Raw genomic sequence first — 27,594 nt, forward strand, 5'->3', positions numbered from 1 at the left:
AATCGAGGTCCAGGTACAGAAATAAATGTAATATACATTTGATATAATATTCTTGAACTTAATGCAGAAAAGTTCACATTTTGGACAAAATTGAGTGCCAGGAAGCTTTAACAAAAGAGAATTTATAAACATTAAATTACTGCTGTCGATGCTTAGACTTATAATCCCAAAAAGTGTGTACGCAAATTTGGAGGAAGTACAAAGGCTAAGCGCGTAGCGCGATGTATATACATTAACGAGCGCAAAGCGCGAGATAAATATATTAGCCAGCGGGAATGAGATGAACCTCAAATTGATTAATATTATGAATCTTCTTTCGAGTTTAATGATTTTAAATAAAAAAACAACAATAATTTCCGATGAAAAACACTATTTCTAAATAACGAAAAATTCTTTAGAATTATAAATCTTGTATGAAATCTAACGATTGTTGTTTAAAATAACCGTTTTCCTATGAAAAACGTTAACATTACCTGAAATTGTTTAAGAATTGCAAATCTCGTTCGAAATATAATGATTTTTGTTTAAAAATGTCAATTTCTGGTAAAAAAATGCTTACATAATCAAAAAAAGTCAATGTTTAACCCTTTAACGGCCACTGGGACATATATTTCTCAAAAACGTGTTCAAAAATCCATAACTCCGTCAAAAATTGAGATAGCTTTGTTTTCTCATCGGTATAAGCCACCTGCGTGTTTCTAGTTTTCAGAACGTATAAGCATTCATTCATCCTCTACGAAATCTATTAACTATAACTCCAAACACCACCCTGTTTTCGAGATGATTTTTGTAGTTATATCGCGAATATAGTCGCAGCGGTACACAAAAAATATGGCTATTCGTGAAAAAGGAAAATCCGATAGTGTAGACCATGCGAATGATTTAAGAAAGGGGGCCAAAAAATTCAGCCCTTAGGGTTCAATTCCGGGGGTGGTTTGCACCCCTTATTCAGATGTAAACTTCAATTTTCATCCAAATTCGATGAAAATTGGTTTGCGAAGGCTCTTGAAAATACTGATTTTGATAAGAACCTAAAAATATATATACACCCTCCTGAGCTCAATCTAGGGGTAGTTTTCACCCCCTAAAATAGATAAATAGGCTTCAACAGGATCGATTTTCGTCAAATTCGTTATAAAGTGAGATTCAGATGTGAAAAAAATAATACTCACGTCAAATTACAGAAACATACCTTATACCAATTCTTCACCAGAACAACAATCCTCATTTGAATTGATTTTTTTCTATCATCTGAGACCCTATTACACTTTAAAACAGTTGTTATTTTGGATAGGAAGTAGGTGGTAATAATTCGGCCGTTAAAGGGTTAAAATTTTATAATTTCATATTAAAATTCTTTTTTAAATATAATAAACGTCTACGAAAAGCACTAACATGTAAAGCATGTATAATATTTTCAATAGATTATAAGATAATCTGACATAAGATAATTCGCAGAATGTTTTCTATTATAATTTTTATTAAAAGGGGTAATTTTTAGATTTAATTTTCAAAATTTCAAATTTAAGATATAAAACAACCGTAAGAAATAAAAAGCCAAACAAGTTTTTAACAACAATGATAACGAGAATTACGAGACATGCCATTGCACCACTATTTGGTATTTACGAGTTTCTTGTAACTGTCTTCTTTTGATAGATTTCAATGATTTCAATTACGGTCTAGAATCAATCATTGGAACATGTTAAAAGGTGTCTTTTTATTTCCTAATATTGAAAATATAAACATTTTTAAATTTAAAATCTTTTCCAAATTTTTTGAATATTAAGAGTATACAAGTTATTTAAGAAGAGTTAAATAATTTGATAAACTCTCATATTTAACAGAATTGATATTAATAAATTATTTTACTTCTTATCCTATTAAAAAAATCAACAAAAATACGCTTTTTAAACAAATATTTTTTTTCTAAGCTGTAACTCTTACATATATTTGAAATAAACTCAAAATAAAACTTGAGCATACCAGAAATGCAAATAATTTATTTACTTACAATTTTATTATTATAAATTACTTTTAAAAACATGTAAATCATTTTTATGCTTTTCTCACAAAAAAAATACTTTGAAACCTATTATGTATCAAAGTTTTTCTCTATCTTATATTTATCGAAATCTATTTGTTTACTTAAACTATTTATAGCAATGATAAACTTTACGTGTTAGCAAAATTCTATAGATTATTAAGTCTGATAAGCTACTTCGATACATATTAGAGAATGAAGAACTTTTTTCGCGAGAAAATGATGAAATTTGTCGATTTATTTACTCAAATGATTTAGAACAAAGATAAATGTTAAGTTTTGAACAATTGTCTGGAGTTTTTTGAAACTGATAAACGATTTTAATTGATATAAGAAGAATGATAACTTTTTCACAAGAAAAATAGTTATAAATTTTATATTTGGTTTTTTTATTATTCATAAAAATAAATAACTTTGCATGTTAAGATTATTTTATGGTTTATTAAGTCATTTGAACTACTTTCATACCTACTGGACAGCAAAGCATTTTTTTGGGGGAAAAATTATGAAAATTGTCTATTTGTTACCTTAAATTATTTATAATCAAGCTTAGCGTGAACTGCCATCAATTTTATGGTATTTAGTAAATTTGCTAAACTATTTCCATATATAATATGAAAAATAATTTGTTTTCGAGAAAAATTGATGTAAAATATTTTGTTTCTTAGATTGTTTTTCTTGAAGAAAGGATGAACATGGTTTATTTGTTTGCAAAATTTGTTTATAAGACTAACATTTTACAATAAAAAAATTATTTGCCTGTTTTATGCGATCATATTGTAATTAAAGTTAATTGTAAATGTATCGAAAGGTTTCGAGATGATAAAAAAAATATTGTTCTTAAAAATGTACTTTTTTGTAAATGTAATGTAATTTTAATTATATAATATTCAATTATTATATTATATTATATTAATAACACATGCTATTATGGTATAATATATCTGTTATTTCATGTAGTATCAAGTGACATTCAGAATGATTAAGTAGATTTTTGTAAACTAAACAATAAGATTTATTTTTAAAAAATTCGTTGTCATTTTCAGCGTTCAAAATTACAGAATTTAAAAATAGTAAACCTTCTAAGTCTAATTCTTCTTAAAAAGTTAAGTTTATAATTATGATTTTTAATCAGTAATTTTCAATATGAATGAATTGAAGCTGAAAGCGTATAAATGAAGCAATTTCAAACTTCGTTTAAAATTTTTAATATTTTGAACCTAAAGTCTATTCATTCTAAAAACGTTAAAAATTATGGTTTCTATTTAGCCATTTTCAAAATGAAGATTCCTAATTTCTTTTAAAATTAATGTATTCTTCTATCAGGATCTTAAAACCTAGTCAATAAAAACACAGGAACATAAAAAAAAGTTTGCGGAGCGCAGTAAGTCACCTATGTATGCTTGCAATCTTGATCTAACATAATTAAAATCTGCATATATTGGAATTTTTTGCTCACGATTTTCTTATTCGATTTTGAATTTTTGTTTTAAGTGCAATAATCCCACGGAGGCCACCAAAAATCGAAAATCGTTTTTTTTCGGTGCAAAGTGAATTTTTTATCAGCTCTTATGTTATAAAAGACTTTCCCAGGTTTTTTTCGTAATCTTTTATGTTTGCAAATGTTATTAACAATAGAAATTTAATTACTAACACATGATGGATCTCTTTTGTGGGAGCGGCTAACCGGATTTAAAAATTCTTACTTATTGAAAAATTGTACTTTTGTTCTCTTGGAAGAAAAAACTTTCTGCAAATTATTCTATATTTTTTCTAGAGAGAAATGAAAAAAGAAATACTGAGTAGTTTCTATCTTATATTTCACGGAATATACATTTTATAAATTTTTGTTAAGCGACGCGCGAGCGTCTATTAAGCAGTAGTATAAGTATTAAGAGCAGTCTATTTAAAATAATAGTAATTTGTGTTATCTTAAATAAATATTAATTTCTTTATAAATAACTGATATAATTCTTTACAAATTAAATTTTTTATATTCAGAAGACAGATTTCTGGAATGTACGCCTTTACACAGAAATTTTTACATAAGAAATGTTCAATTTTTTAATCAAACATTTATATTTTTCTGACAAAATCAATGTATTTATATTTGGAAGAAAGATTTCTGGAATGCACGTTTTTAAACACAAATTTCAACGTAAGAATTATAATAATCAATTTAGCCACACACGAGAAAAATGTTGATCATGTTGTAACATTAATGTTTTAATGTTAATAACATTCGCAAAAACAACGAATTTGGATCAAATACAGGGTAAATTTTTTCGAATATAAGGTCGATTGAAAAATTCATTTCATAGCAAAATAAACGACTTTCGACTCAGGAGAAAATTCAAATAAATGAATACTTTGTATATTACAAAATAATACTGTAATTCTATAAAGCTTGTTTTTTTATCAACAAGCTTTTCTTTCGTGTGTCTGTGAAAATTTTCTGCATGAAGCTGTTTGAAATGCACTCACTTTAATTGAAAGCGCAAAATTATGAAGCTTAAAATCAATTATAAAGAATTTAAACTTAATGGGAACAACTTCATGTTGAAGGCAATTTCACAACATGTCAAACTGATGCATATTAATAAACTGTCACATTGACCTGATGGAAAATGTCACGAGGCAAAAAAACACGCGAGAATCAAGCGAAACATAGGAGTTTCCGCGTAAACAGAATGAATGAATAGTAGATTATTATAAATAATATTTCATTTTTAATTGAAACAAAAATTGTGCAAACTATTTTTTATGTTTTTTTTTTAATAATAATATTCTAAACTAAAGAATTTGTTCATATGATGAATATTTCTTGTAGACTTTTTCGCAAAACTTAATATTATCGTGCTATCATAAGCCGCTAACTTCGTTCCACTGTAAAAGCGAGGTCGATGTGACAATTAATAATTTTATCATAGGTAGTTCGTTGTAAAGTGTTTTGAGTAGCAATTATAAGGTAACTCAGTTTTAGAGCCAAGGTTGAAGTGCAACGCTGGAAAACTTTAGCCATTTATGTGATAAGAAGTGGTCATTCAGATTAAGGTTTATACAAATTTATAATTTTATGCAGATTTTAAATTTTCCTTTCTGTTTTAAATCACTCATTCCTAAATGAATATTAGGCAGCACAGGCCGTCTTATTTTTTTACCGAATCTGTTTTTTCCCCTGTTTAAAAATGCCCTAAAGCAACTAAAATTAGAATTTTTCCCTCCCCTCCCATTCTTTTGCAAGGTTCCGATTTTTTAAAAAGAATAATGAACAAAAATCCATGTAATTAGAAAACTAGACGTATTAAAAGTGATCCTCTTTCATACCAATTTAAAATATTTTCTAAACAATTAATTCTCTGTGGTTGAAAATTTTAATTTGAACGCTTTGAATATATATTTTTTTATTCAAAATATTGTCTTTCTCAATAAAAAAGGATGAAATCTTAACGAAAAAGCCAAATTTTAAATAAAATAGTTAAATTCCTAACCAAAGAAGATTATCTTTCAACCAAATAGTTTAATTTACTACCAAGATGTTCAACTTTTATGCCAAAACGACGAATTTTCTACAAAAAAGTTTGATTTTCAACGAAACAATGTATGTGAATTTAAAAAAAAAATATATTAAAAAAAGAATTAATGTTTAGTAAAATAGTTCAATTTTCAACCAAGAAAGATTCTTCAGTTAAGAAAAAACACAAATTTTCACCAAGTTGTAGAATTTACAAGCCAAAAAGTATAATTTTCTACAAAAGAGTTAAATTTTAAAAAAAAATGTTGAGTTTTCAACTAAATAATTAGTTTTTTTACAAAAAATATAAATTTTTAAAAAAGAAATTAATTTTGAACAAAGCAATTCAAGTTTTAACCAATAGTTGAATTTTGAAACAAAAAAGATTAATTCTTAACAAAAAAAATGTAATAGTTGATATTTCAATCTAAAGTATATTTGTTTATTATAAAAAAAGTTGACTTCGTCCAAAACAAGATGAATCTTGAAAAAAATATTTGATTTTTTAAGCAAAACAGATTAATTTTCAATCAAACAGCTTCATTTAAAGACGAATTTTCCACAGAACAGTTTAATTTTCTACAAAAAGTGGAATTTTTATCCCAAAATTATGGATTTTCAATCAGATAATTAATTTTAAACTAAATGGTTGAGTTTTCTACTAACATAGTTGAATTTCTTACCCATAAAGACGAATTTTCAATAAAAAAGGGTGGCTTTTGAAGAAAATTTGTTAATTAAAAAAAAAACAACATTTTCAAACCATATAATAAAACTTTGAACCGAGTATTTCAATTTTTAACCATAAAGAGGATATGTAACAAAAAATGAAATAGTTGATATTTCAAGGAAAAAAGATTTGAATTCTTAATAAAAAACAGTTGAATTCATATAAAAGAAATTAATTTTTTATCAAATATTGTAACCCTTAAGCAAAACCATTTCACTTTTTAACGATAGAGTTTAAGTTAACACATACCAAAAGATTATTCAATCAGAAAGAAAAAAATGTTAACTAAATTGTTGAATTTTTAGGTCATTATGATGAATTTTCAACCAAGCAGGAAATTTTTTTTTATAAAATTGTTGCATTTTCAACCAAATAATACAATTTCAATCGAAAAAGATGAATTACCAACTAAAAATGTAATTTATGATGTTTCAACCAAAAAAAGTCAAATTTTTTTATTAAAAACATATAATATTTAATCAAAAAGATCTATCTTTTCACCGAAAATTTAAATTTAAAGGAAACAGATTTTCGTGTTAAGAATGAAAAAAAATTTTGAAGAAAAAATTAATTTTAGACTAAATAGTTCAATGTTGTACAAAAATAGTTGAATTTCAACCCAAAAATACGAATATTCAACAAAACAATTTAATTTTCGTCCAAAAATATACTAGTAGACTTTTAAGCAAGATGAATGAACTTTTAACAAAAGTAGTTTTATTTTGAGATAAATAAATGGGAATGCTGATTATTGTTTAATACTTTTAAAATACGTAATAACATACGTTAAACGGCTTATCAGAGAATAGTATAATTAATTTTCAGTCAATTGTTATATGGCATGGTTTTAAATGTTAGTAAACTGCGTATTTAGAAAAAATTGTTATTTATATTTTGAATATCTGAGAGCTTTCAACTGATAAATATACAGTACAAATAAATTTAAACGTCTAAGGAAACAAAAACATTTAAAAGTCGGTTTTTGAAACATTCATTTTTGTGATTTTTAAATTATTTCTTTGCAGCTTGCGAAAAAAATACTTTTAACAATTTAGGCTTTAATACTCAAAAAAAATACACTAGAAAAAAATGGATAAGAACAAGAAATCAAAATTTAGAATAAATCCAAAACATTCAAACATAAACAGTTTTTAAATATGTTATTTATCTATTTTTTAATCTTTGATCTTCTTGTATTTTTCCCTTAAGTATTTTTATTAGTAGAAAGTGCTGAAGTACGTATTTAGTAGATTTTTCAAAACAAGCTAACAAAAATGTTGACACAAAAATGGCAAAAATGAAAGTTTTTAAATGTAATAGAAAGTCCATCCTAATTAATTTTTTTCTGAAAAATTAAATTTTTTCTCTCTAAATAAGTGCTAATGAGCAAAATTCGACTAATTCAATGTGTAAGATTAACTGACTTAATAATTCAGTAACTTATTTAGTCATTTTATAAAGCATATCAAATTATTCTTTAGAATCAAGTGGACTCTGGTGATCCTGCAGGACGTTTACCAATTTCTACACACCATAAGTCCCGAAAATGCTTACAATTTTTCTGAAAATACATTTTTTTAACCTAACTTTTGCGCGGATATACATTCTCAGTTCCATTTAAACTTTTCACTTACTAATCAGTATTAAAATAAAACAGAATTATTTTTAAGAAACTAGACAGACATCAAAATTAATAATAATATCAGTGAACAAAATCATTTAACATGCACTCAATTCAAGCTAATGTCCTCTTATTCACAAACGAAAAATCGGGAGAGAAACGAGAGTCACGACATCATGGCAGCAGCAGCGTACATGCGCCTGCGCTATACGAGAGACGCCATTTACTTTCATCAATACATTCAAAATAAATTTTAGCTTATCGGGAATAGTGGTCTACGAATTCTAGCCTAACCTTCAGATCAAATTTTTAAATAGTAAATATTTCATGTATAAATTAATAAAAATTTACTTTGAGTACGTTTTTGCTTCAAAATAATTCCATCTAAGTTTATAATATTTTGAAAATCACGAGAGATAGTCAGCGAGGCAGCCAGGATTTTTTTTTCGGGAGGGGCTTCAATTTTTTTCGGAGGGAGCTTCGGGTTTGTGTTTAGGAAAAGAGTTTTGATTCTGATAAAGACTTATTTTTATTATCCAATAAATACTTAAGACTCAAAGGAAATCGTGTAAACGCTTTCATGCACAAATTAGAATGCATCTTTAAGGGCATGTGACACAGCTAAATACCTATATTACCGACCACAGTTTTTCAGTTGACTGAATGTTTTTTTGAACCTAAGAACTATTTTTGTAAATAAAATATCGAGCTGAAACTTTGGGAAATGTATTAGAGAACAATAAAGTACGTTTAGGTACAGCATTTTTGTAGGAATTTCACTGAAAATTATTTCACCTTTTTTCTGAACCTCAAAATTTTTCGAACGTTCGAACTTTTATTATGCATAAAATATCGGTCTCAAACTTTGAGAAATGCAAGAGTCGAAAGAAAACTACGTTTAAGTACAAAGCTTAATAATAAAAGATGTAAAAAAATATATTTCAACAATCAATTCCAACGGCATCAGCCGGTAACGTTGTACACGAAAATACGAACCCTCTAGAGCCTCGTCTAGTGGCCGTCAGGTTTCGTATTTTCGTGTACAACGTTACCGGCTGAAGCCGTTGGAATTGATTGTTGAAACTGGTTGAAATATATTTTTTACATCTTTTATTATTAAGCTTCGTACTTAAACGTAGTTTTCTTTCGGCTCTTGCATTTCTCAAAGTTTGAGACCGATATTTTATGTATAAAAAAAGTTGGAATGTTCAAAAAATGTCGAGGTTCAGAAAAAAGATAAAATAATTTTCAGTGAAGTTCCTACCAAAATGCAGTACCTAAACGTACTTTATTGTACTCTAATACATTTTCCAAAGTTTCAGCTCGATATTTTATTTATAAAAAAGGTTCTTAGGTTTAAAAAAACATTCAGTGAACTGAAAAAGTGAGGTCGGTAATATAGGTATTTAGCTGTGTCACATGCCCTTAAAATCGTACCTATTCTTCCTAGTTTGGATTTCTGTCACCAAGAGGCGCATCGCAGTTTAATTATTTGCAATAGAAGTTTTTTTTTTATTAATTTTTGTGCCACTTTTTCAAACCACATTTTATTCGCTTCAAAATTCTCTAAAAGTGTCATTTGATTCAAGAGTAATTTTTTTTTCTTGAAAAATTACCTATGACTTTTTTTCATATTAGTTTTACAATGATTTTATGAGAAATATTTTGTTGTAATTTTTACAAATTAATAAAATTGCAATGAGAATTTTTTTTCTTTATATTAACGATTTTTTAACTCAAATTAATTTAAATATTTCACTTTTTAAGAAAGCTGTTTTGCTTACCTGAAATTTTTTGTTTTTTGTATTGAAGTTTGCCAAAGTCAACTGAAAACTGAATGGCACTACAAAGAACACTGCTTTGTTGTGTTTTGAAAATAAAAAATGTCTGTACCATTAGAATTTTTGAATATTGTATCGGGACCACTGAAAAATCGAATTTCAAAATTTCCGATTGAAAATTCCAGAATTCTGAAATATCTGAACTAGAAAATTCCCAACTTTGAGCAATTAATAAAATCGTTTTATAATCAATATTATTTATTCCTTAAAAATAAAAAAAATAAAATATTATCAACAAAGACATTTTTTGTAATGTTTAAAGTGTAACAAACTATTTTTTGAAAACTAAATGAAGAAAAAACTTCGAGGTACATCAATGCTTAATATAATTCCTGCAAAGTTTTTTAAGAAAATTTCATTAGCTTCGGAGTGAATTTAGAGAGAATTTTGTTGTTGATTGAGGTGCACGTGTTTTGACTTTTATTTTTTATAAAATTTTGATAGAATTATTGTTATTTTTAATTTTTCAAATAATTAAAAAAATAATTTGTTAAACAAATATTATAATTCTATTAATAATAAATAAATAATATTAATTGAAAAACAATTTTTTATAATTATTTGTATTTGGCAATTTTATTATTCGGGAATTGCGCAGCGTCGGGGATTTTATTTTTCGAAGGTTTTTAGTCATTCCATTGTATTTTTTATATTTAATTATTATTCATATAACAACATGAAATTATAATACAAAATTTCAAAACAAGGAACTTTCTTAAAACCAGCAGAAAACAATTTAAAATAATAAAATTATGTTTCCCCAGCAATACAATGCTACTCATTGAATGAGTAAATTAGTAATATTAAGCAGATTAATTATTATTGACTAATTAGATTGCTAATTCATTCAGCAACATAAATCTTACCGCTTCCTTCTAGTAGAATGTGATAAAGTGGCTTAAGGCCCTTTATAAGAATATCTAATCGCGTCCGAATTTTGAGGCCGCAAGGTTGAATATTTTTGACTATTTTTTTGCATACCTCGTCTAAACAACCATATCTCAAATCAAGCAGAGCCAATTTTGCGATAAAATTTTTATATTTTGTGCAACAATCAAAAACGTAGAGAACAATAGAGGAAAATAGCACTGACACTCAGCCATAGCTGTACGTGTATGTACGTGTCAAACTCCAGTCAGCAGACTCCCCGCAGGCAGATGAATGATACGGAACGAATGAACTCGGGCATTGTTAGGAGCTTTCGGCCAGTTACACAACTCGCATTATGAAATCATTGATTAATTCAATTTCAATTAAGCGAATTAATTAATTTATATAATTACAAGAAATAGAAAAAATGATTCATGAAAATCGATTAATATTTGCAGTAATAATGTGAATCTCTACATTCTACATTCTGTGTTTCCAAGTATTTTGTGCATAGGTCTCACTTTTATTAATAATTTATAGCTTATTATTATAAATTAAGTTATTTTCTGCAGAATATTCATAGTACTTTGTAACAAACATTTTAATTTGGTTAACAGTTTTTTTCTTTGTGAACCGTAAAAAAATATTTTTTTCTGCAATTTATGACACAATCAACGAATGGTCCAAGTAGTTTCTTTTAATATATTTAGCAATTGAGTACTCGGTTTTTAATGCTTAGGCCGCATGATTGAATATTTTTTACTCATTTCTTGCATGTGTCATCTGGATACTCATAACTTGAAGTACGCAGAACCGATTTTTCAACAAAATCATTACATTATAGATTATAATCTAGATTATACTCGCCGAAAATGCATATACAGCTAACACTGCACGTTACTACTACTGTTCTTCCCTTTTCGATTATAAAACAAAATATAAACATTTTATAGAAAAAAAGTTCGCTTTGATATATGGTTATTTAGATGAAGTATACAAAAAAATAGACAAAAATATTCACCTGTGCGGTCTCAAAATTCAGACGCGATTGCCATTCTGATATCCGTAATAACGACAAAATGACACTTTCATTGTTATGAGATAATGGCCTGTTAAAAATTCATTATATGTATTCTGTTACAATGTATTGATTGCGTCATAAATTAAAATAAATAATATTTTTTCACGATTTACGGGAAAAAAATTGTCTAAACAAATGGTTTTTTTAAATTACTAAATAACCGGATGAAAACAATCTTTCACAATTGCACAATTGTGAAAATAAATAATAATTGCTTAAACAATTCAAACTAAATTCCCTAAAGACTTGTCTTATTCATGCACGCGTTAACCAATTTTCCTGGATCTTTGATTAACTTTCTTTGTAATTTTATAAATAAATTTATTCTACGCATAAAACATAAATTAATCCACGACTTTATCATGACAGTTTTGGTAACAGATCGTTATCTCATACAAATGAAAGTGTCATTTTGTCGTTATTACGGACATCAGAATGGCTATCGCGTCTGAATTTTGAGGCTGCATGGTTGAATATTTTTGTTTAATTTTTTGTATACCTCATCTAAATAACCATATCTCGAAGCAAGCAGAGCCATTTTTTGATAAAATTTTTATATTTTATTTAATAACCACATAGGGAAGAACAGTAACAGTAACGCACAGTATTAGCTGTATATGCATTTTTGGCGCGTATAATCTAAATTATAATCAGTACTGTAATGATTTTATTGCAAAATCGGCTCTGCGTGCTTCAAGATATGAGCATGTAGATGACGTATGGAAGAAATGAGTAAAAAAAATTTAACCGTGCGGCCTAAAAATACAGAACCGAGTACTAGATTACTAAATATCCTGAACCGAAAAAAAACTTTTACCATTCATTGATTGTGTCATCAATTGAAAAAAATAATATTTTTTTTACAGTTCACGGGGAAAAAATTCGTATGCAAATTAAGATTTTTTTTTATAAATTACTAAATATTCTGCAAAAAATAATTTTATTTATGATAATAAGCTCTAAATTATTATTATATGTCAGACCTATATGCATAAAATACTCGGACACACTATAATTATGGATTAAGGATTATGTATGTGGAAAAAATTCTAAAAAATACCGTCTTTATCTTGAATTTGTTAGAAAACTGCGGTGTGAATGCATATAATGCGAAGATTCACAGCATTACTGCAAATTTTAACCGATTTTTATGAATCTTTTTTTCAATTTCTTGTAATTATATAAATAAATTGATTCTGTTAATTGAAATTGAATTAATCGATGATTTCATAATGTAAGTTTTTCTAACTGGCCGAAACCTCATAACAATGCCCGAATTCATTCGTTCCGTATCATTCATCACCCTGCGGGGAGTCTGCTGACTAGAGTTTGACGAGGATAAGCAGGCTCGCAGCGGACTTGCATGTACAAGTATCATTGAGTGTCACTGCTATTGTTGTCTATTTTTATCATCAAACAAAATATAAAAATTTTATCGAAAAACCGGCTCTGCTTGATTTGAGATGTGGTTATTTCGAAGAGGTATGCACAAAATTAGAGAAAAATATTCAACCGTGCGGTCTCAAAATTCGGACGCGATTAGACATTATGATAAAGGGCCTTAAGGCTGTGTGTCAGGCTACCGTACGATATCTGGCGGCTTTCTCGACCCTTCCTGTTGTAAGGCGCTCGAGCTCGAGATCGGAGCTAGACAGGGAGTTACAACGCTCCGTTGCCGGACCGTGCTTCGAACTCGAGCTCGAGCGCCCTACAATTGGAAAGGTCGAATAAGCCGTCAGGTATTATACGGTACCCTGACACAGCCTTAAGCTAATAAGGTTACTAATTTAGAAGTCAGACACATTGCTACTAATTGCGTTAGTAAAATTTCCACCCATTTAGATTTAGAGAGTACCTAAAATTGAACTACTGAACCACTGTGATCTCTGTAAAATATAACCCATAACATTTTAATAATCCTAAAATGAAATCTTGAGGTATTTTGGAATTAAAAATCAACAATAAATTACAACCTCTTTCAGCTTCATAGTAAAAGAAATATTTTTAAGACTTTAATTTTTAGAGAATAAAGGATTTCAGATTCCAGTGTAAAAAGTTGAAGGAGTACCTATAGTTTAGCGAAACTGCGCGTGTTGGATATTTGATGATCTAATTCTACGAGAAAATTTGTTTTTCACCAAAGGAAAATTTCTTTAACATGGAAAGTGCATTCCAGATTTTAATTGTAAGGCTCGATTAAAGGTGAATAATCCTTGAATTTTAGGGGCCATAAAATGAATTACGTTACCAATTTCAGAAAGGGGGGTATGATCCGAAAAAATTTGGCAGGGTGGGGGGGGGGGTGAAAGTAAAATTACTTACTGAGATAATGTTAAAAGTTAATTCTTTTTAATTAAAAAGTCTATTATACAATTTTTTATTCGGAACTCATCTTATTTATGTAAAAATTCTACTATTTTATTACAAATTTAACTGTTCTCTTGAAAAGATAATTCTTCGATTGAAAATTTATTACTTTAGTAGAAAATCCAAACATCTGGATAAAAATTCATGGATTTTGTTAAAATGATTGGTCTTTTCCATTAAAAATTCATCTTTTTAGTTGAATATTGCACTCTTTTGTCAAAAATTGATTTTTGATTTGTACAAAGTTATCATTTAAGTTAAGATTTTCAAACATCTGGTTGAAAATCCATTCATTTTATTTAAAATATTGGCCTTTTCCGTTAAAAATTCATCTTTTTAGTTGAATCTTAAATTGTTTCGTCAAAAATTAATTTGTTATTTTTACAAATTTATAACTTTATTTGTAAATGTAAATATTTGGTAGAAATTTGGTGGAGTGAAAGTAAAATTACGAACTGAGATAACGTTAACTACGTTTCCTGATGATAAATTTTAAGAAAGTTTCCGAATTTTGCAAAATATGATCTTGCAACGGTACAATTTAAGAAACTTTTCTCTCTCAATTTTTCTCTTTTTTAGCTTAATTGCGAACTAAATTAATAGAATTCCATGAGAAAATTCATGTGTTTTTTGTTGAAAGCTAATTCTTTTTAATTGAGAAGTCTACTATAAGATTTTTTATTTCGAATTCATCTGCTTTAGTTAAAAATTCTACTAGTTGATAAAAAATTTAACTATTTTCTTGAAAAGTTGATCCTCCTTCGAGTAAAAGTTTATTTTTTTACTTAAAAATTAAAATATCTGGTTTAAAAATTTCATAGATTTTGTTTAAAATATTGGCCTTCTCCGTTAAAAATTCATCTTTTTATTTGGATGTTAAAATCTTTAGTCAAAAAATAATTTTACAGTGTTACTAATTTATCATTTTAGTTGAAAATTTTAACATTTGGTTAAAATTGATGGATTTTGTTAAAAATTCGTCTTTTCCGTTAAAATTTTACTTTTCAGTTTAATGTTGAACTCGCTTGACTAAAATTAATTTTTTTGTTGTTCCAAATTTATCATTTTAGTTCAAAAATTTAAACATTTGTTTTCAATTCATGGATTTGGTTAAAAATTAAACTTTTCCGTTAAAAAAATATCTTTTTAGTTGAACGTGAACTCTTTTGTCAAAAATTAATTTTTTATGGTCGAGAATTTATCAGCTTAATTCAAAATTTATATATTTTGTTGAAAAATTGTCATTTGGGTTTGAAAAATGAACTATTTTGGTATAAATGTGATTATTTTTGTGTAAAAAATGCAACTGTTTCGTTAAAAATTGATCTATTTAGATGAAGGATTAAACTATATTGTTGACAATTCTTTTTTTTACCTAATTCAACTGATTTCTATTTAAATTCAAATCTTTCTTAATTAAAATACCAACTTTGTTGAGAAATCATATTTTTTTAGCTGAAAATTCAACCACACTTGATCGAAATTTGAATTACTTTGTTAAAAATAATGTTTGAAACGAAAATTAATCATTTTAGTCAAAAGTTCATCTGTTTTGTTAAACATTTAAATGTTTTGTCAAAAAATTGTTTTTTTTTGTTTGTTGATATTTTTTTGCAACTCAAAATGTAACTATTCCATTTTTTGTTCAAATACAATCTATTTTCGTTGTTGATTCAAATATTTGTGTGAAATATATTTACAATTATTTTTGGTTGAATTCAACTACTTACTATTTAAATTAGTCTTATTCTTGGTCGGAGTATTCACTATGGCAGATTTCGTTCTACAATTGTGTTAAAAACTTAATTCTTTTCTTAAATATTTAAATAAATTTTTGTTCAATATTCTACCGCCGTTTAAACAATTCGACTTTTTGGCTTAAAAATTTTACTATTCAGTTGAAAGTTCAACCATTTTGTTGAAAATTCATCTCTTCTGCTTGAAACTTCAACTATTTGGTTGTTAATGCAAGTGCTTGGTTAAAAATTAATTTTATCGTGGAAAATTAAACTATCTGGTTAAATATTCTTTTTTTCGTGTTGAAAATTCATCTCTTTTGCAGATTTTTTAAAAATTGAACTATTTTGTTAAAATTACTATTTCGACATAAAACCCTTAAAAATGTAAAGCGATTTATATTAAATTCAATAAGGTATCAATAATAATTTGACCTGAAAGAATTTATTCCCCTATTATTCTACTATCTTTGTCCAAAATCACTTTATTTTTCCAATGGCTACATTATTTTTAAATAATAGGGGGGGGGGAGATAAACCCACAGTCGAAAATTTGTGGGGGGGGGGATTTCTCAAAATTGATAACAGTTTATGGACGGCTCTTAATATGTGTATCAAACCGCTTTACAGTCGCTGCTCGTGAGTTAATTTCATCAGAATAAGGAATTATTTATTTAATTGAATATGCAGTGCAGAATCATGCCTGTGGGCAAAAACTCTGAAATCAGTTATAGAGTTAAATGTGTTTCTGTGGAAAATGAACGTGTTTTTGGGGATTTCTTTGTCACCCAGCAGACTCAAAATTCAGAATATTGTGCGGATTATTTTTCCCCTGCTAGTAAGGCGAAGAAATTTAATTTGACGAGGAAGACTTTAGAGAGTCCGGATTTTATGAAAATGAATAGCAAACCTGTGAGTCGGCGAAGAAGTACTATTAGTCATCGTTCGGAACAGATTCCAAAAAATTATCAAAGATCGAAATCTGTCGGAGATGACGTTTTAGGAGGAATTGAAATCGAGGATTTGAAAATTGAAGAAGTCAAGAAGCAGAAGGTGAGGAATTTATAGAAATAATTCTGACAAATATATTCAAAGAAGTGCACCGCTTTTGACTGGTTAAACGTTAAAACAATTCTAATAATTTCTGAGTTTTACCGATGATACATTTAACCTGTAGAAAAGTTCATTTGGTTAATCTTTTCATCATTTTCAACTTTTTTAAAAATTTAAACTAACTTCACATAGTTCAGCTTTTTTAGGTTAATAATCAAAACAAAAGACTTAAAAACAACGAAATCAGGACCTGACGTGTTTAATTTTCAAATAAAACAATTCATTTATAAGCAAGAAGATTATCTACAAAAATTGTGAAAGTTTGAACAAACGACATAAATTTTTAATCAAATAGTTTAAATTTGACCAAAAATTGTTTCGCTAAATTTGTATTTAAAAAAAGTAATTTTCAAGCAAAAAAGAACAAATTTTCAAAAAATAGCATGTCTCACAACAACAAATTTGACATACCAAAGACGAAATTTCAACTAAAAAAATGAAATTTTAACCATAACTGGAATAGTTATATTTTCAGTTAAAGAAGTTCATTTTAAACCAAAAAAATTAAGGTTTAAACAAAATATTTAAAGGAATAAATTATTGAATATTTCTCAAGTAAATAGTAGAATCCTCAATCAAAACAGATTATTTTTCAATCATTTGCGTTTGACCAAAAAAATCAAAATTTCCAGCAAAAGAGTTGAATTTTCACCGGAAATTATTTATTGTTAATAATCATCATTACTATTATATTATTAATAATAATATGTGATATTAAACAAAAAACTCTGAAAAATAATTTAAGTAATACAAAAAATTGTGATCGACGAAAGGAACGAAAGCGACTTTCATGCAAAATTTCGGATTATTTTTTCACAACAAAATATTATGAGAAAATCAGTGAGTTCTAAAATGATTTTTCTTGAAATTTTGTAGCCCTAATTAAATTTTTTTTAAATATTTAAATTAGTTAGAAATTTCTAGAAATCATTTAAGATCTCTTGCAATTAAAAGAAATTACATTTATTACCTGAAGCTCTATAGAAGTTCGTAAAAAATTGGTAATCGGTTTAATATAATTTAAATTCAACTTATTAATTAAAGTCCTTAAAAAACTATAAAAATTAATAGAAAAATCTTAAATCTTTTGAAATATTTTGAGAATCTATCAAATCCTTTATATCTTGTGAAATTCCTTGAAATATCTTACAATCTCTTAAAATGTTTGGAATCGCTACGAATTTCATTAAAATTCGTACAAAACCCTTGAAATTTCTTAACTGTATTTTTTTTCATTTGAAATCTTTGAAATAGTTAGAAATTTGTAGGAATTATTTTTAAGTTCTTGAAAATAAAATAAATATAATTTATTCCCTAAATTCTGCAAAAGTTCTCTAGAAATTGCTTCAAATCGAACATAAAATCTTTGGAAATCCTACATAATTCTTTGGAATCTCTTGACATTTTTTGGGATCTGTTAAAATAGCTTAGAATATTTTAAAATCCCGTTATAGTTTGAGATACTTGGAGGTCCTTTAAAATCCCATATAGCTTGTGAAATTCTTTGAAATGCTTTTAAATCTTTGGTAATCCTGAAAAATTCTTGATATTCCTTGAAATTTGTAGAAATCCCTCAAGATGAAATTCATTTTATTTCTTTAAAATCTCTTCAAATCTACTGATATCTTTGGAAACCGCGCGAATGCAATGACAGAAATAAAAATAATTTAAAATCCTTAAAATATAAATTAAATTAAACTTATTTATTATAATTCTCTAAAAACAAACCTTTTGAACCCGTAAACATATTTTTAATCGCTGGAAGCCTTTTAAATCCTTGAATATTCCCAAAAATCTTTTAAATCTGATGAAATTCCTTAAAATACCTTAAAATCTCTTGAAAACTTTGAAATAGCTATGAATTTCTTAAATTGTCATTTTATTTTATTTATTTTCCAAATTACTCTAAAAATCTGCTTAAATTAAGCTTAAAATCTTTGGAAATCTAACAAAATTACGAAATTAACCAAATTGATATGGTAGACGTGAAATTTGATACGAGAAGAACATTATAGATAGTGGGTAAAACGTGCCGGAAATGGTATTAAGGTCAAGCAAATGGTGTTTAAATTTGAAATATCTACATTGAAAACTTTTCATGTGTTTTCGTTCCTTTAAAAACAATTTTCACATTAAAAACTTTAAATTTTGATGCTCGTGATGACATGAAATAGTTTAATTGTTATTCTGTTTTGAAAGTGTGAATGTAAATATTTAATGAAGAAACATTAAAGTAATAAATACATCAAACTCTCGCTTTCAGTCAAGTGTGGACTGATTTCGGAGGGATCAAAAGGAATGGGACATTGGAACAATAGGAATGTATATCTATATGTATATTGTCGCAGCCACTCTCGCTCTGCTCCCCTGAGAAACTGCTTGAGCCAGCAGTTCTAGGAAGGCTGAGAACGGGGTGACTGAAATCGAGAGTTTGGTGTAATAGGATTTTTGTAAAAGCTTTCACAAGGAGCAGAGATATCTTATACAACAAATCAAGAACTTTGTCTGATAATACTAAATTTTGTATTATATTTATTTAAACTTCAATTACTTTTATAATGTACATTTTTGCAGATATATCCGGAACCTTTGAAAAACATAGAAACGAAAAAGCCGGAAGAGGCAGTATCAACTTTAGTGGACAAACTTCTTTCGGACATTTATGGAATTCCATTCAGTGATAGGGGAAGATCTGATAGTGATTCATCCACTTCTTCCAGGGCAAATGCTCGACCTTATAATTTGCAGAAAACTCGCCTTTCACTTAAAAGTAAGTAAATTTTAATATTAAATAGGTTTTTGATTGAAAAAAATTAATAGATTAAGTTATAGTGTCGGCAAATTTTATTTCAAAATATGCAGAACATCAGATAAACGTCTACCTTAGTATGTGAGAATCAATTGATATTGAAACATGTTATTCTACAATTGAAGTAAATAGAAAATTGATGAATTTTTTTTCTCAAATGATATGTATAATATGTAAATTAACAAAATTACTTTTAAAAAATAGGCTATGTCTAGGTTTACCGAAATTCGGTGAGAGCAGAACAAATATTTTCGGTAAGCACTGAAGTTTCCTGTATCTATGCATCTCAAACTTTGATCATTTATTATAAAGAAACTAAACTTTCTATTGAAAAACCGAAAATACATTTCGATTCCTCTCCGAAGTACAGTCAAATCTAGATATCGTTTCGGTATTGGGGCTGACGGTAACCATAGATTCAGAGTCTCGGAACTGTTTTTGCTCTCTCCTGTTTCTTTCTCTGCCTTTTCACGCCTGAGTGAACAACGCACCTTCCCCCGAAGTTCTTCTTACACATTCTCGCGCACAGTGGGACTAAATGAAAAACCGAGGTTCAAAATAACCTGTAGCTGGCAATTCTTAACCGATTTCGGATTTTTTTTACATTCAGCAATAAATTCTGAAGAGACTTATGTGGCCTGATTATTGAACTGTTTGTCTTGTTTAAACTTTTATGTTGATGAAAACAATGAAGAAAAAGCCGATTTTTTTTTGTATTATTTTCGTGAAAATTTTGTTCCATAATGAGCATTGCCAAACTTTATTCACATGGATAGTTGGAAGCAAACAAATTATGACATTGTTAAATTAATTGTTATAAATAAATCAAACTAACAAATAGTCTATACTGTGGATTCTCCATTTTCAAAGTAAATTTTTGCCTTGAAATTACTTCCTATCCCCTAAAAAGTAATAGTCGATCATGAAAATTTTTCATCTGATATTTTTTATTAATTTTATAAACATATTGTATAAAAAAGCCCAGGGTAGTCATTTAAAGGCAGAAAAAAATCGCTTTTTCTATTAATTTTCCTCAAATTATGACTCCAGTGATGTTTAGTGATAGAAAATTATCACTCGATGTTTTTTATTAATTTTATAAAGAAATTATATAAACATATGCTCAGTGTGGACATTTAAAAGCATAAAGAAATAGTTGTTTCTCCTAATTTTCCTCAAATTATGTCGTCAATGATGTTTAATGATGGGAAATTAACACACGATATTTTCTCATAGATTTTTATAAACAAATGATGTCAACAAATGCCCAGTGGGGACATTAAAAGGTAGAAAGAAACACTTTTCTTCCCTCAATTTCCCTCAAATTATGTCGCCAATTATCTTTAATGTTTCATGATATTTACAATAACGGATGATGAATTCCCATTATTAAACATCACTGGCGACATAATTTGGAGAAAATTAGGAAAAAAAAACAATTTCTTTCTGCCTTTAAATGTCCGCACTGAGCATTTGCTTATATAATTTGTTTACAAAATCTATACAAAATATCTGTTGATCATTTTTTATCACTAAACATCACTGGCGACATAATTTGAGGAAAATTAAGAAAAAAAGCAATTTCTTCCGCCCTTTAAATGTTTACACTGGGAATTTGTTTATACAATTTGTTAATGAAATCAATAAAAAATATCAGATGATAATTTTTTATAACATTAAACATCACTGCCGATATCAATTTAGCAAAATTAGATAAAAAAAAACGATTTATTTCTGCCTTTACATGTCGAGTAATATTTTCTCGAAGAAAGCCAGTAATTTTAACCCAAAAACTTACTTTGAAACTAAGAATTCATAGTGTTATGTGAATTCATTTGTTAAGTTAATTTATTGATAATAATTAAATTAATAATGTCATAATTTTTATTTTGCTTTTAACTACCCCGTTTTATAAAGTCTGGCAATGCTGATCGTAGAAAAAAAATTTCACGAAGATAAAAAAAAAAACACGAAAAAATCGAATTTTCCTTCACTTTTCGCATTAACATAAAATTTTAAAGAAACAAAAAATTAAAAAGTTAGGTCACAGCAATCTCTTCAAAATGTAATGCTGAATTTTATAACAAATCCAAAATCGATTATGAATTTCCAGCTACAAATTATTTTGAACATAGTTTTTTTATTTCATCCCACAGTGCCGCGGCTTCACCTTTCAGAAACAATAAATCGAGAATCGCTAAATCCAGATTTGACTGTCTCTAGATGCATTGTTTATAAAACCATTTTACTCCCTTATAGAAGAAGTTTCGTAATTGTGACAATAAAAAATGTAATTCGTTTTTCTTAACGTTTCCCAATTTTTAAATTTTGAATGTAATGTTTTAAATAATTGGTCCGATATGTGTGTGTGTGTTGCACTTTTTTGTAAACACGATAACTTTAAGACGGTTTTAGATAAATTGATAAAATTTGAATGATTAATTTTTAACGCTAATATCTTAAAACTGACCGAAAGATTCATTCAAATATATTTTTTAAGCAATTTATAATATTAAAAAAATGTTTTCTTTGATAGTTAGACTCTCTAAATATTATTACAGTTTATTTAAGAGTAAGGAAGGTATGCTAATTTATATTATTTAAAAAATCTATATTTATATTGAACATTTTCTCTTTCACATAATTAAAAGTTGATGCAAGACTATAAAAGATAAGCTGATTCATTTAGTCATTTCAGTTAGTTATTTTTAATATTTGAAATAACAGGTCTTTATAGTAAAATTTTGTTCACAAACAAAATTGAAAATTGATCCAAAAACGGAAAAGATTTCTTGATATGGCAGAATCGATAGACACAAAACAGTTTTCTCCAAACTTACAAAGTGGAAAAACAATATTCTTAACCATTTTTCTACGTCAAACTAAGCGTAGGATGGAAAAACTGAAAACACTCTGGATACGAGTTTGAAGGTGTTTCCTGCAAATTTAGGCTTATTTTAAAATTAAATTTCTGCTGAAAAAATATCTACTTTTTTCGCTCCACTGAGAATCAAACCACAGAACTTCCGATTGCCAGTCGGTTGCTTTCCCATTAAGCTATTAGACTGATCGAAAGAAGAATGTTTGTTGAGAAATATACGCTATCTCAAGCCAGGTGTTACACTTATGATAAGAGTAATTTAAAGGAATCTGTATTATCATCAGAGATAGCTATCATCGATAAGTGTAGATATTTCTCTTACCACCGTGAAAATAGAAATCAACCTATCGATCAATATAACTCTGAAAATAAGAGAAAATAATTTAGTCTAAAAATGATGTTAATTACTTTCTCTTATTTTAAGAGTTAGCTGGATCTATAGGTTAATTTCTATTTAGACAGTGGTGAAAAAGATATCTACACTGATCGATGTTAACTATCTCTGATGATAATACAGATTCCTTTAAATTGTTTGTATGCTTATTTGAATGACTTAAGAAAATGGTTAATTACATTCTTTAAAGAAACCTATTTAGATATTTCCGAGACAAATCCAAAGACTTTTTCTATTTTTGATCACACGTTTAGTTCGCGTACATAAATTGCAGAACGTTAAAAATAATGCAATCTTCTTAAAAAACAAAAAAGGTGCAAATAGATCTTTGGAGATGAACACAAAGGTGTTTTCGGTTTTTTGATTGAATGCTTAGTTTCTTTATAATCAATTGTAAAAGTTTATAAAAAATGTTAGGATCGTAATATATTTTGAGTGTACCGAGATACTTTAAATAAAATAACATTTGGAGATCGCGGATATTTTATATTTTAGAAATATGTTTAGCGAAATTTATTCAATAAGGACTGAAAAAGCTATGATTCAGAAAATTTAGATTTTTTTCTAGAAATTTTAATTCTAAACAATTTTGTTCTTTTTGCATTTTTCTAGTTGGTGATTAGCTATAAAAAAACAAGAATTTTCAGTGAAAAAATATTTGCTTTATCATAAACGAAATTCCCTTAAAAAAAACGTTCAAAGGTGTTTTTTCAATACGTTTTCTAAATTATAAGAAAAATTGCATCAACTTATTTTTTTATTTTTATATTTTCGTCAGTTTTTTAATAAATATTATAGAATTTAATCATGCCTGTGTCTTATTTGTTATACATTTAATTCTTCTTTCAAGTTTGAGAATAAGCTCATTGCTCTTATTATTCTATCAACTGCATACTACCGTACTAAGGAAAATAGTATGTAAGTGGCTTTGTTATTGAGGTCGATTTTTGTTATTTACGTAAGGTTTTTCTGAGTATGAAAGTACAAGGAGAACTCCTTAATTTCTGAAACAATGAAAACAATTTCCAGTTTATGCATAATATGTCTCAGTTTCTTCATTAATCTTTTCCACAAGAGAAAAACTGAGAGAGCTTGAAGCTTCTCTTTATTCTTAAAAAAAACCTAAAGAAATTTATTTTCCATCTACGTATCATATAACGAGGGAAATAAATGGTATAATATTGTATTTATTTGAAGCAAAAACCCTGGAAGAATTGTGATAAGCCTGCTTTGACGTCATTCGTGAAGGAATCCTACTTACGAACCACATAATATTAATAAGCAATATAAATTCAATATTGCCCACACGGATAAACTTTTCTTTTGTAAAATCTGATACAACAATATTTATTTTTACAAAAAGACAACAGCAAGTCAAGATATAGCACAGCTATAAAAGAAATTACTATTGTAAATATTACATTGTGAAGTTAATAATTTTATTAGAATAAAATAACAAATAATTAATTAATTGTACTTATATTAAAAGAAATAATCTAGATTTTATAGAAAAGACTGTCAAGTAAACAACAAATAGGAAAATCGAATCTTCAATAATAACGTATGTTCTTTGAATTTGAAATTTTTCATTGGTTGAATGGCATATTAAGAAAGATTCTGAATGTTCGGAATCGATTAATTTTTAAATTTTATTGGAGGCTTGCGGTTCGACGCCAATGTCATTCTTCTTCAAGGTAAAGCATAAACAGAAGCGGCGGAGCTTTCTTCTGGGTAAAATCGTACATAAATTATAAATAAAAAATAAACAAAAAATATTAAATAATGAATAATAACAAATGCAGCTACAAAAATTCATATTACCAAATATTTCACAAAGATTTCAATGATTTTGCACAGATCTAAAAAAGAATTCGGATAGATTTAAAAGATTTCAATTATTTCACAAAGATTCCCGATATTCACAATTATCATCAAATATTGAAAAAATATTTAGCAAAGATTTCCAAAGCTTTCACGAAGATTTCAATGATTTCCCCAAGGTTTCACAAAGATTTGAAAGATTTCTGATAGATTTCCAGGAAGGAAAAAAGACTTTAATTAATTCCCAGAGATTAAAAAAATTTCACAAATATTTCGCAAATATTTTCGATAGATTAAAAAGATTTCACAAAGACTTTAATGATTTTCTAAAGATTTCAATAACTTCACAAAATATTTAGCAAGCATTTCTCATTGATTTAAAGGATTTCACAAATACGTCCACGATTTCCGAAAGATTTCACAAAGATTTCAATGCTTTCACAAATATAATTAAATGTTTTTAAAATATTTGAAAAAGATTTCCCAAGATTTCATGCAGATCTGAATGATTTTCCCGAGATTTCACAAAGATTTCAACGATTCCCGATAGATTTCAAGGAGTGCAAAAAGATTTTCATGATTTTTTATAGATTAAAAAAATTGCACAAATATTTTGTAAATATTTCGGATATATTGAAAAGAATTAACAAAGACTTCAATGATTTCTCAAAGATTTCGATAATTTTAAAAATATTTTACAAAAATTTAATGATTTCCTAAAGATTTCAGATCAGTTTAAATTATAAAAAAGATTTTTAGATAGATTTCAAACAGTGCATATTTCATTGATTTCCCAAAGATTTCAATGAATTTTCCAAGGTTTCTTAGTGATTTAAAACATTTCAGATAGATTTTCTGCAGTGCAAAACAATTTCAATGATTTCTTAAAGATTGTAAAAATGTCGCAAATATTATGGATAGATTTAAAAGATTTCTGATTGATTTCAAAGATTGCATAAAGATATAAAAGATTTCCCAAGGATTTTGAATAGATAAAAAAGATTTCTCAAATATTTCAAATATTTCGCCAGGATTTCCGGTTGATTTAAATTATTTTATAAAAATTTCAGATACATAACAAAGTGTGTACAAAAAATTCAATGATTTCCCTGATATTTTACAAAGATTTTAATAATTTCACAAATATGATTAAATATTTTTAATATTTCGCAATGATTTCAGAAATATTATACAATGATTTTAACGTTTCCCCTAAAGATTTGGGATGGATTCAAAACATTTCACAAAAGTCTCAATGATCTTTCTAAGGCCTCACAATGATTTTAAATATTACGCAAATATTTGAGATGGATTTCAAAGAGTGCACGGAAATATTACTGATTTCCCATAGATTTCACCAAGATTTCAATAATTTCATAAATATTATCAAATATTTCGAAAGTATGTCTAAAATATAATCAAATATTCAAAAATATATTAATAGTTTCTCAAATATTTCAGATTTTTCGCAAAGATTTTGGACAGATTTGAAAGATTTCACAAAGACTTAAATGATATTAATAACTTCACACATATTACCAAATATTTTGTGAAGATTTCCAAAAATATCAGAAAGTGTTCACAAAGATTTTTAAATTGTTAAAAAAATTCAAATATTTCGCAAAGATTTTAGATATGTTTCAAAGATAGTTAAAAGATTTCGATGAATTCCAAAAGATTTCCATAATTTCAAAAATATTCTTAATATTTTAGAAAGATTAAAACGATTTGACAAAGATTTCGGATAGGTTAAAAAGATTCCACAGATACTTGGATTATTTCACGAACACTTCAGGTCGATTTTTGGAAAAATTCAAAAGATCTGATGAATTTTATAACTCGATTTCAAAGTGGGGAAAATCAATACTTTGCCCCTCCCCAGCCGATTTCTGTTGGGGGGGGGGGGGCATTGGAACCTGTGGCTCCTACGGTTCCGTCACCTCTGAACATAACCTAGGTCAAAATAAAAATAATAAGGATAAAAAATAGTTTACAAAGCTTCACATTTTTTGGAGTGATGTATAGTTTAAAAAAGGCCTCTTTGTAATAATTTCAAGTAATTTTTTTTGTATTAACTGAGAATTATAGTAAAAAGAGATATAGTAAAAGAACAGACATTAACATTATAAAATACTTTAAAAACTTGACTGATATTTAACACTTTTACCTTTACTTGTTTTTCTCGACAGTGCCAACATTGTTGTGACAAAACTGTGTTTACATGACCTAATTTGCCAACTTTTTTTGAAAACAATTTTTGCCAAACAGTTTGACTTGGCCTAATATTGTATGTTCACTAATTCGAGTTATGAGCCTTCTGGTAGTTTCACCAATATAAATCTTATTACAAACATTACATTTTATGAGATATACTATACCATATAAGTTTTCTAAATTTCCATTAGTTTCGTTAAAAAAACAAAATTTATTAAGTGTATTGTTTATAGTAGCCAATATTATACTTCTTTAAAGACCCTCTTAAACGTTCAGAAAGAACTTCAATATAAACTAAAGAGACTTTTAGGTCAGTTTGTTTATAAGTTCCAATCCTTTTTTTTAAAGAAACATTTTATATTTAATGAATTCTTTCTTTGATAATGATTTTAATTAATAGAAGTGAATAATTATTTTTTATTAAGGTTATTTTAAGTTGATCTAATTTTTCTCTTCTAAATTTACCAGGTGTATACATATGAAACCGGTATTGCCATCTAGCGGCCAGTAGGCACACTTGTAGGCACTGTCGGAACTTACCATTTGTGCTAATTGGCG

General features: G+C 27.2%; 1 protein-coding gene across 1 annotated transcript in view; it reads left to right on the top strand.

Annotated features, from left to right (window-relative positions):
* Positions 1-16,488: 16,488 nt before the first annotated feature.
* Positions 16,489-27,594, top strand: part of LOC117176309 — a 119,558-nt gene continuing 108,452 nt past the window's right edge. The window contains exons 1-2 of the mRNA XM_033366517.1: positions 16,489-16,857; positions 19,492-19,687. Coding sequence (XP_033222408.1) covers positions 16,489-16,857; positions 19,492-19,687 — 565 coding nt within the window. The remainder of the gene's footprint in view (positions 16,858-19,491; positions 19,688-27,594) is intronic.

Source organism: Belonocnema kinseyi, chromosome 7 (assembly GCF_010883055.1).
Source record: "Belonocnema kinseyi isolate 2016_QV_RU_SX_M_011 chromosome 7, B_treatae_v1, whole genome shotgun sequence".
Lineage (NCBI taxonomy): Eukaryota > Metazoa > Arthropoda > Insecta > Hymenoptera > Cynipidae > Belonocnema > Belonocnema kinseyi.